General features: G+C 60.2%; 1 protein-coding gene across 2 annotated transcripts; it reads right to left on the bottom strand.

The window, feature by feature from the left end:
• Positions 1-1535: 1535 nt before the first annotated feature.
• On the bottom strand, positions 1536-10933 carry PLAGL2 (PLAG1 like zinc finger 2). Of its 2 annotated transcripts, none has more exons than XM_068150204.1 (4): positions 10851-10933; positions 9060-9169; positions 6435-6830; positions 1536-5011 (listed from the first exon to the last, which is right to left on the bottom strand). In XM_068150204.1, the coding sequence occupies exons 3-4, from the start codon at positions 6695-6697 to the stop codon at positions 3790-3792; spliced, it is 1485 nt and encodes a 494-aa protein (XP_068006305.1). In that variant the 5' UTR covers positions 6698-6830; positions 9060-9169; positions 10851-10933; the 3' UTR covers positions 1536-3789. The 2 variants fall into 2 exon arrangements, with proteins under 2 accessions (XP_068006305.1, XP_068006306.1); XM_068150205.1 differs by lacking the exon at positions 10851-10933 and adding an exon at positions 10539-10601.
• Positions 10934-10958: the final 25 nt, after the last annotated feature.

Here is a 10958-nt window from a genome sequence, read left to right as displayed (position 1 = left end):
CCCCTGTGGCTCCTCCCAGGTTCCAGACCCCCCCTGTGGCTCCTCCCAGGCTCCAGACCCCCCCTGTGGCTCCTCCCAGGTTCCAGACCCCCCTGTGGCTCCTCCCAGGTTCCAGGCCCCCCCTGTGGCTCCTCCCAAACCTTCAGCAGATCATCTGCAAGCTGCTGAGTGTCCCACAGGCACCAGCCTGCCCTGCTGCCTCCTGTTCCCTACCCTGACTGAGCTTAGGACAGAAGGCAGCAGTGTGGGCTCAGCCCTCAACCTTGCTGTAAACCCAAGTCCCTCTCTGGGACAAACCCTGGGGGGTTTCCATCCCCTCACTGGGGCTCAGCTGCTGTCCCTTCATGCCCAAAGCTCCTGCACACACCCAGAGAACCACTTCCCAGGTTCATCCTCACCCTGTGGCAGGTTTAACACCAGCAGGAGCTTGGCCAGGCTGAGCTCTGAGGGTGTAGCTCCTAAGGAATGTGGGCTCCCAGGGGCTGGAGCTCAGATGCTCCAAGGGTTTTGCCTCTAAAGAGGTGAAATTGTTCACTGATTGGCTGCAGGGATGTGAGTTGTGACTGTGTGAGAAGAGCTCTGGGGAGGAGCAGCTGAGGGAGCTGGGGGTGCTCAGCCTGGAGGAGGCTGAGGGGAGAGCTCCTGGCTCTCTGCAGCTCCCTGAGAGGAGGCTGGAGCCAGGGGGGCCTTGGGCTCTGCTCCCCAGTCTCAGGTGAGAGAATGAGAGGAACTGGCCTGGAATTGCCCCAGGGGAGGCTGAGGTTGGAGATGAGGAAAGATTTCTTTGCTGCAAGAGTGGTCAGGGGCTGGCCCAGGCTGCCCAGGAAGGTGGTGGAGTCCCCAGCCCTGGAGGGGTTCAAGAACCCTGTGGCCATGGCTCCTGGGGCCAGGGTTTGGTTGGTGGCCATGGTGGTGCTGGGCTGCTGGCTGGGCTGGATGCTCTCAGAGGCCTTTCCCAACCCAAACAGTTCTGAGCTGTGTCCTTTCAAGCCTCAGCAGGTTGCTAGCTGCAGACAGAACACTTCCAGACTGAGCTCTGCTGGAGAAGGGGAAAGTGAATTCACTCCCCAGGGAGCAGCTGGCACTGGTTCCAGTTTGCTGCCCCTGAGCAGGGCTGAGACTGTGCAGCTCTGCTGGGGAGGAAGGCTGTGGGGAAGCAAATCACACGTGAGAGGCATAGCAAAATGAATCCATTTATTCTTTTGACTACTGGCAGGAGACAGAGGCCTGGCTCTACGTCCAGCTACTGCTGCTAAAGGGCTCCAGTGATGGCATCTGCTGGGGGGGGGAGGACAAGGCAGGCCAGAGAGGGGGGGCACAGTGTGGAGCAGGAGAGGTTGTGGGCTGGCATTGCATAAATCTGCTAATCCTACTTGCAAGGGACCAGTTCTGCCCCTTTTATTGCTCAGAAAGAGAGGGGAGGGAGGGGAGGGGAGGGGAGAGGGGAGAAAGGAAGGGAGAGAAAAATAGAAATCCTCTGAAGTGAAGGCAGGGATAAGGCTGCAGAGAGCTGACAGCAGTGTGAAACTCTTTCTCATTTGCACAGGGCACAGACCCAGAAGAGAAGGCTGAGGTATTCCATGGGGGTAGGAGGGGAGAGGGCAGAGGCCGAGCCGCCCCCAGCCCCTCTTCTACCTTTGCTGTGTTAGACGAAGGCACTCGTTGGAAGGTCAGAAGGCCACCACCACGTTTCACAGTGGAGAGGGAGGAAGTACTGCATCCAAAGTGGGGAGAGAGGAGGTCACTGCCGCAGGGCAGGGCTGAGGTAAATAAATCTTTATATTACATTTTGATACAAAAGTCTCTTCTGCAGCGCGGGCTGCCTGGCCCTGCCCCCGCTGATCCAGCCGCTGGAGAATCGACAGAGCTCTACAGACTCGTTCTGGGAGGAATCACTACGCCTACATTACCAACAAAAGGCAGCAGGGGCTGGGGGGGAGCGGGGGGGAGGCGAGCTGGGAGGGGGAGCAGCCTGGGAGCAGCCTGGGAGCAGCCGAGGCACAGCTCGGGGCACGCCGGGGGGCAGCGGCTCAGCAGGGGCTGAGGAGCGCTGGGCTGAGCTGGGGGAGCAGGCAGGGAGCTGGCTGGAGCTGGCAGACAGATCAGAGGTAGATTGGCATTCTCTGGCTCGGTGGGGTCCTGGCTGGGGGTCCTGGGTGGGGGTCCCGGGCTCTGCAGGCCCCGGGGTGGTTGCTCCAGGCTGAGGTACGAAGCGCTGCGTCCGGAGACAGGGCCAGATCGACCTCTGGCTGTGCCAGCACCCAGGGAGCAGAGCAGGAGCCAAGGCAGCTGCTGGGTGGTGCCACCTCCCAGTGCCACCTCCCAGTGCCACCCCTCTGCAGGCAGACAGTCCATGAGGGAGCTGGAGCAGGGCAGGGAGCAGGGGAAGCAGGACCTTAAGTGCAGGAGGCAAGGCTTGAGGAGGGGAGGCCAGCCAGGGCAGTGGGAGCGATCCTGAGTGGCTGGGTGGCTGCAGGCCCCAGGGCCTGCTGGAGCTGTTAGTGTTGGGGAAGAAGCTCCAGATGCCCTGCTGGAGAGCACAGGAAGCTGAGACCACTTCTTCCTCCCAAGTCCTGGATGTTACCCTCTTGGGACTGAGGTAAGAGCAATACCTTTTGAGACTGCTCCAAGGGTAAGCCAAAAAGGTACTGAGCTCCCCAGGCTCCTGTGGTAGGACATCCCCCAGGAACTCAGCCTCTGTGTCTCCTCTCAAGGGCAGCCACAGGGTGAGGCCTGCAGCCTGCTCTCAGCCCTCCCCAGCACAACAGGACCTGGTGCCACCAGCCCTGAGCTCCTAACCTTGCTTCCTCACATGCTTTGGTTTCCAGCACGGATGGAGAACCTGGGGGGAGATGGTTACCAGGGCTCCACCTGCACAGCACAAACCCAAGCAAAGCTGCAGGAGCTGCTCCTTCCCCTGGACATGTGGGGGGGAACCAGAGGGGAAAAGGGAGGAAGGAAGCTGCTGAAGTGGTCCAAGAGCAGAGCCATTTCCCCATGGGGGAAGATCATGGTGAGTGAGGAGAAATCAGTGCAACCTGACTTGGTTGTGTAAACAGTGTTCCAGCTGCACCAGCCAGCACCCCAGTGTCTGCTGGTGCCTCCTTGCTATTGTCGTGGCAGAGAGAGGTTTGGGTTGTGTAAACAATGAGGAAAACTGTGAGGAGGTTCACCTGGGGGAGAGGGAGGTGACCTCGCTGAGCTCCTGGTGTAAACGGTCTCCTTGTGTAACACTGACAAGTGGAGTAAGGGAGTACTCTGTGGAGTAAGTGGTGTGAGGTGCTGGGTGAGAGAGAGGTAGAGGGGAAGGCCTCAGCCTCTTCCCCGTTGGGCTTCCAGCGCAGCGGGGATCCAGGCTCCTCCCGTGGAGGTGTTGGCTGCTGGGCCACAGCTGCAGCCTGCTGAGGTGAAATGGGAGCTGGACTCTTCAGCAAAGTTTTAAGTAGCCCAAGGTGAGAGAGTCTCAGCTCCTTCTCAGGGACAGTCCCTTCCCAGGGGGGAGCACAGCTGCAGGCTCTGGGGGCAGGGCAGTGCTGAGCGTGGCTTCTGGTTCACAGACTGAAGAGTTGGCTTCGGCTCTCCCCGGGCTCGGCCGCGGCCTGCTGCCCGGGGCCGGGGGCTCGGCGTGGGGGCAGCTGCTGCTCCAGCCTCCCAGTGCTCTCCCTGCAGGGCTCAGGAACCTCCTGTTTGCAACAGCTTGGCAGAAGCTTTCCCCCCCCCGGGGCAGCTGTGGGTTTTCAGGGCTGTCCGGGGCGGGGGGGCGCTGCGCGGGGGCTGCCGGGCCGCGGCTCACTGGAAGGCCTGGTGGAAACGCGGCAGCGTGGTGGTGCCCAGCCCCGAGGTGAAGACGGGGGGCAGCGAGTGGAGGGGCCCAAAGTTCAGCGAGGCCCCGGCTCCAGGAGGCTCCTGAGGCTGATGTTGCAAAGTGGTGAGCAGGGGCTGCGTCTCCCCCTGCGAGTAGCCCATGACCAGGCCCCCCGAGGCCGCCGGCGGGGTGCAGGGAGGGAGGTTGAGGGGCAGGAAGCCCAGGAGGTGAGAGAAGTCCATGTTAGCAGCACAGAGCGCCTCCGAGAGGTTAGCAGGGCTCTTGGGCAGCAGAGCCTCGTCCAGGGGGGGCGGCTGAGGCGAGGAGGACTGAGGCTCGCCGGCCGAGAGGGACAGGCTGCCAGGGAAGTCTGACAAGAAGCTGTCCACCTCCACTTTGGGTAGCTTCTCAGGCAGGTATGAGGTAGATCCAAGCTGATACTTTGGAGGAGGCTGCGGCGGGGAGGAGATGGGAGAAGAGGACTCCAGGGGGTAGCTCATCCCCACGGGGAGGGAGTTGGGGACCAGGGAGTGGGGCACGGCCGAGCCGGGCACGCTCTGCAGCGGCGTGCCGTACATGCCCACGGGCAGCACGCCGGGGAAGCTCTTCCCGCCCAGCACGTCTCGGGACGCCACGCACAGCACCGGGCTCAGCTCCTCCTTCACCGCCACCGAGGAGCCGCAGCTCAGCAGCCCCAGCATGTCCACCGGCTCCGTCTTGATCTTCAGCAGCTCCTGGGAGTGGCTCTTCTTCATGTGCCGGGTGAGGTGGTCCTTCCTCCCGAAGCGCTGGGCGCAGTACTGGCACAGGAAGTCCTTCCTCCCGGTGTGCACCACCAGGTGCCGCCGCACGTCCTTGCGGGTGTAGAAGCGCCGGTCGCAGTGGTCGCAGGGATGCTTCTTCTCCTTGGCCCCCCCGGAGGCCCTCCTGGAGTGAGCCTTCAGGTGCTCCAGCAGCACCTGGGTGCTCTCGAAGGTCTGCAGGCAGACCTTGCAGCTGAGGTCCCCGCTGGCGGCGGCGTGCATGGCCAGGTGCCGGCGGAAGCCCAGCTTGGTGTTGTAGTTCTTGCCGCACTCGGGGCAGTGCAGCGCCTCCTTGTGGGGGTCGTGGGTCTGCAGGTGGTTGCGCAGGTGGTCCTTGCGGTGGAACATCTTCTCGCAGTACATGCACTGGTGGGGCTTCTGAGCAGAGTGTGTGGCCATGTGCCTTCGGGGGGAGGGAGGGGGGAAGGAAAGCAGCAAGTTGAGACCAGCAAGCAGCCCCCAGCCCAGCTCCCCAGCCAGGACAACGCTGGCTGCTGCTTCAGCCTCCTCCCTGTGCCCTACAGCCCTGGAGCTCCAGCAGCACAGATCACAGCAGGAAAGGTGTTTGGAGCCACAGAGCCTCTGCAGCTGGCTCTCTGCACAGCACAGCCTGCACTCTCTCCAGGGCACCACCTCCACAGCACTAACCTTGCTTGTCCCCTCACCTCCTGATCTCTCTGCTGGGGTTATTGAGGGGGGGAAATGAGAGAGACAACCCTGGGTGATGAGCTCAGCAGCAGGCACCAGCCTGTGGCAGTGCCTGTGGACAGCCACTGTGGCCTGAGCTCTCCTTGAAGATCTCCTTGGATCTTACACTCTCTGATGCTGTGGTTCATCCTGGCCTGGATCAGCAATGGTGGGGCCAGCAGGACCAAGGCAGAGGTTGTCCTGCTCTACTGAGCACTGATGAGGCCACACCTCCAACCCTGGGGTCAGTTTTGGGTCCCTCACTCCAAGAAGGGCATTGAAGGGTTGGAGCAGATCCAGTGAAGGGTAAAAAAGCTAAGGAAGGGTCTGGAGAACAGGGCTGGGGAGGAGCAGCTGAGGGAGCTGGGGGTGTTGAGCCTGAGGGAGACCTTCTGGCTCTCTGCAACTCCCTGAAAGGAGGTTGGAATCGGGTGGGGGTTGGTCTCTTCCCCCAAGGAACAAGAAGAGTTGCCCCAGGAGAAGTTTAGGTTGGCCATGAGGAACAATTTCTTCCCCTTAAGGGTTGTCAAGGCCTGGCCCAGGCTGCCCAGGGCAGTGGTGGAGTTCCCAACCCTGGAGGGGTTTCAAAGCCTTGGAGCTGTGGTGCTGAGGGCCATGGGCTGGTGGTGCCCTGGCAGGGTTGGGGGAAGGGTTGGGCTCCATGACCTTAAAGGTCTTTTCCAGCCCAACTGATTCTGTGGTTCCATGATTCTCAGTTCCTGGTGATCACATCACTGAGTTACTCTTTGCTCCATTTTAGTGCAGAAGCAAAACCTCTGTGTCCTGCAAGGACAAAGCTGCCATGGGAAAGCCTCCTGTGACTGGAGGCAGGGCTCAGGCCATGGCAGCTCTGCTCTGGCTTCTCATTCTGGTTTTCAATCTCTGACCTTCACTTTCTGCTTCCATTTCCTCCTTAGTAAAACAGAGAGCAGGCTGAGCTCAGGATAAAGCATGATCTGAGGCTCTCTAGAAGGTGCTCAGAGGGCTGCCAAGCCCTGGGAGCGAAGCTGCCGTGGGGCACTAGGGGCATTCCCCCTCCTCCAGCTTCTCAGAAGCTCAACTCAAAAACAGGAGGGAGGGGTTTTCCCCTCTGCCCTGGCAGGGAGCACCGTGGGCAGGGGCACTCAGCAGGTACCTACCTGTAGAGCTTGTACTTGGAGGCAAAGGCTTTGCCACAGTGCAGCTGGGGGCAGTTGTAAGGTCTCTGCTCGCCGTGGCCGAGCGCCTGGGCCCGCAGCTTGTCCACGCCGGCAAAGGAGGTCTCGGAGAGGTCACATTGGCATTTTCCCTGACTTTCAGCCTCTTCTCCTCTCTGTCTGGGGACTAATTTCCAGCCTGTCTCTTCCTCCTCCTGCTTTGCATCTTGAATCCAGTTGGGAACAGGGGGGAAGAATGCCGTCATGGCAGGCCTAGTGGAGCAGGGCCATGTCGAGCGGAACTGGAGCCTGCCGGCGCCTCGCCGCGGGGCCGTCCCGCCGCAGCTCTCTGCTGGAGACCTCCGGGGCCAAACTGCCTCAGGAGCAAAACATCTTCACCTGCAACCACAGGAGGCCTGGTGTTAAGACCTCCCCACCCTGCACCTTGCACCCAAGAGAGGTGAGCATCCAGGCAGAGTGGCAGGCGCACGCCGCCGCCTTCACAGGCACGGAAACTCCCCTCTGCAGAGCAGGGTTTGCTCTCCTCTGAGCTCTTCTCTGAACTGAAGGCTGGCCAACCTTCTCTGAATTGCAGGGTGGGGTTTTTTGGGCAGCTCTGAAGAGCCAGCATCCCTCCCTCCCCTGCATCTGCCCCTGAAATACTGCCACTGAGTGTCCCTCTGTGGCTCCAGACCCCTCACCTGCCCCGCCGTGTTCCGCGGCTCGCTTCTCGGCCCCTCTGCCACCTTCTTCCCAGCCTCTTCTCTCTTCCTCTCCATCCTTGCTCCCATGGAACTCCCTTCTAGTGCTCCCCAGAGAAGCTAAGGCTCTCTTGGGAGCTTTTTTCCACCCCCTCTGCTACCAGCCTGGTGCCACCAGCAAAGCCACCTCGCTGTAACCAGTCTGAGTTGTCGCAGACAGGTCAAGAGGGCCAGGAAAGAGAAGCTGCTGCTGTCAGCAACAGGAACCCTTGTTCTGGAAGGTGAGAGATGCTGCTGCTGCTCAGCAGGCTGTGGTTAGTCACTTGTCTACTCCAGGGTTAGACTCAGCCTCTCTGGATTAGCAAATTTTCTACAGCAATGAGCAATTTTGGGTTATTTTCTTCCTTCCCTGCTCTCCTCCAGTGAGAATGGAGGCTCAAACCATTTCCTGTTCACCCAAAGGCCCCTCCTGGGGGCTTGGCTGGCTCTCAGGGCAGTGAAAACCTGCCCTGAGCTCCCTTGGCAGGTTCCTGAGCCGTGTTTGTCTTGCTGGTAAGGTACCATGATTGGTCTCTGACTCCAAGGAGGACACTGAGGGCTGGAGTGGAGCCAGAGAACTGGGGAAGGGTCTGGAGAGCAGGGCTGGGGAGGAGCAGCTGAGGGAGCTGGGGGTGCTCAGCCTGGAGAAGAGGAGGCTGAGGGGAGACCCTGAGGCTCTATGCAGCTCCCTGAAAGGAGGCTGGAGCCAGGTGGGGCTTGGTCTCTTCTCCCAAAGGAGAAGGGACAGGACAAGAGGAAAGAGCCTCAAGTTGCCCCAGGGGAGGGTTAGGTTGGACACTGCAAGGAAACTCTTGCTTTAAGGTCCTCAAAGCCTGGCACAGGCTGCCCAGGGGGGTGGCTGAATCCTCCCCCCTGAAGGTGTTTCAGAGCCACAGAGGTGTGGTGCTGAGGGACACAGCACCAGCCTGGGCAGTCAGAGAAGGGCTGGACTGGACCCCAGAGGCCTTTTCTAACCAAGCTCACTCTGTGATTCCCTTGCTGGCTCCACCAGCACCTGAGCTGCTGAACAGCCACCTGGAGTGACACCCTCAGGAGAAAGCTCTTTCACTGAGCTCAGCTGCCTGAGAAACTCCTCTTAAAATAGCATCAAACCCTCAAGCTCTTTCTGCCTCCAGGATTGCTTCAGAGGGAGGAAGTTCCTGCCTGCACATCAACACTGAGTGCCAGTTGTGGGCAGGATGTGCAACCCTGAGGGGACCAAGCAGCCCTGCTGAACGTTGTGAGCAGCTCCAACGACAGGAACTGCAACCACAGCATGGCTCCCAGGGCCAGCTCGGGCTGGGAAGCACTGGGAACCAGGCCTGCTTCAACCCACTGTGGCACTGTGGGCTTTGGAATGCCCAGAAGGGGCAGAGTTCAGCCTTGGGGGGGTTGAATCAGAGCAGCAAAGGATTGATGTGCCACTGTGGCCCAGCCTGGGGTGGTGTGGTGGCTGCTGATGCCCTGGGTTGGAAGGAACCTGTGGAGAATGAGTCCAACCCCCCCTGCCATGGCAGAGTCACACAGGAACACATCCAGGTGGGTTTGGAATGGCTCCAGAGATGGAGACTCCACCAGGGCTCCAGCACCCCTGAGTTACAGAAGTTCCTCCTCATGTTTGGATGGAGCCTCTCATGCTCCACTTTGAGCCCCCTGCCCCTTGTCCTCTCACCAGGCACCACTGAGCAAAGCCTGCTGCCCTCCTCCTGCCACCCACCCTTGGAGCAGTGATGAGGGGTGATGAGTTCTCCCCTCAGGCTGCTCTCCTCTCAGCCTTTCCTCCTCACAGAGCTGTGCCAGTCCCCTAATTGTGCCTTGCAGGCATCTCAGACCGTGATCACCCCACCTCTGCCTGAGATGGGTGCTGCAAAAGATGAGTGGTGTCTACCTGCTGCCTCAGAGCTGCAGCTGTGTGCCAGGAGCCTCTGCCACCTTCACCAGGGAGCTGCTGCTTTCCCTCTGAACAAGCTCAGCCATCAGTGCCAGTTTCAGAGCTACCTGCAGGGAGAGAGAGTTGGAGTTGTGCTGCTGCTAACAGCAAGGTGCAGAGCAGAACCCCAGCTACAGCTGGGTGAAGCTATTGTAATCTCTGTGATCAGGATCAACTGTCATCAGTTTCCTTTCAAATCATAAAGGTGTGGCAAGCAAAACAGCTCTGCCTGTGGGGGTCTGGGTCTAAGTTCACCTCCTAGGTGGACCAAAAGAAGCTGAGGATCTTGCATGGGACCAGTGAAAGACAGCAGCTGTGGGAAGCCAACAGCACAGGATCCCAGAATGGTTTGGGCTGGAAGGGAGCTCCAAAGGTCACCCAGCCCCAAGCCCCTGCCCTCAGCAGGGACATCCTCCCCTGGTGCAGCTTGCTCACAGCCTTCACCTTGAACACCTCCAGCCATGAGGCCTCAGCTCCCTCCCTGGGCAACCTGTGGCCGTGTTCCAGCACCCTCCTGGTGCAGAACTTATCCTGGTAACTCAGCTCTTAATAACATTTCCCCCAGGAAGGTTTCCAAGGTGCTCCCTGCTCACTGTAACTCTGCAGTTACCAAAGGAAAGGTCACTGCTGTGTGTGGGAACCACCAGCACTTGTTCAGAGAACGCTCACCTCAGGGTGGAAAGCTGGGGAGCTGAGGAAGGTTTGTACTAGACCTGGAAATGTATCTCCAGCCCAGACAGCTCCAGAAATCTCAGTAAGTCACTCACAGAAACCACCACTGAGGAGGAATCTTCCTCTGCTTTAATTCTACAGAGGTTAAGAGGCTGGGAGGGGTGAATAAGCTGATGGGAAATGACACAACCCACCCTCTAAAGACAGAAAGGTGGACACCAGACCTGAATGCACAGCATCAGCCTTGCCAGTGCCAGGGCTGGGAGGTAAAAGTCACTCTCCCCTCTCCCTGCACCTCTCCTATTGACCCTTTCCCCCCAGTTTTCCTGCAGCCACAAACACAACTCTCATGGCACTGGAATGCCATTAGGGAAAGCAATCTTTTCCAGCACTAAAAACCTTTGTCTCCTCCTAGACACATGGGGTTTTGCACCCGAACTGACTCATTTCTCCAGCTGAGCTGCTCAAGCCTCAGCATCACTGTCTCCCCTTTGCTCACTTACAGATATTGGACAAGCCCTGCATAAACTTGGTGTTTACTTTCAGCCCCTCCTACCAACCCCCAAGCCCTCTGCACCTTTCCCATGAGGGTACAGCCACCCACCAGCTCCTCTTTCACCTCCTGTTTCCCTGACACGACAACAGAGAGGATTTTCCAAGCCCTGAGCTTCCGGGGAAGCCCCAAACGCGCCGCTATGATTTATCCATGATATAACCTCCCCCCCTTTCCCCCCTCCCCGGGACAGAGCGTAGAGTGCTGCTTACGAGCGACTTGCAAACATTGGGGCTAGCTGGGCGTCCCCGCCGTCTGCCCCGGGAAGGGCAGGGCAGGGCAGGGCAGCCCCGGTGGCTGCGATGCGGGGGGGACACACGTGCCCACCCCCACCTCCCCGTTCCCCGTTACCATGGCGCAGCCTGGAGGGGAGGGAAGGGCAGAGGCGGGCCCGGCCTACGCTCCCTCTTCCTCCTTCCCCCCCTCCCCCGCCCCCCTCTCGGCCGAGCGGGACGGTGACGCCGCCCCTCACACATTCCCCCTTCCCCCGGGGCCACCGCCCCTCCTCCCCGCCCCGCACTCACCCCGTTCCCCCGGGCCCCGCCAGGCGCGGCTCGGGCGCAGGCCGCGGCGGCCCCATTGTGCGGGGCATTGTGGGAGTGACGTCGCCCTCCCACTTCCGGTCCGGCCGT

The sequence above is a fragment of the Melanerpes formicivorus genome, unplaced genomic scaffold (assembly GCF_026170545.1).
Source record: "Melanerpes formicivorus ecotype bairdi unplaced genomic scaffold, bMelFor1.0.p_v2 SCAF_19, whole genome shotgun sequence".
NCBI lineage: Eukaryota > Metazoa > Chordata > Aves > Piciformes > Picidae > Melanerpes > Melanerpes formicivorus.
The sequence above is the reverse complement of the archived record's forward strand: the minus strand, read 5'-3'. Positions and strand labels throughout refer to the sequence as shown.

Coding starts and splice junctions, on each gene's coding strand:
- PLAGL2 (XM_068150204.1), bottom strand. CDS start 6,697: ATGACGGCATTCTTCCCCCCTGTTCCCAACTGGATTCAAGATGCAAAG. Junction 5,012..6,434: donor TCCAAGTACAAGCTCTACAG/GTAGGTACCTGC, acceptor CTCCCCCCGAAG/GCACATGGCCACACACTCTG.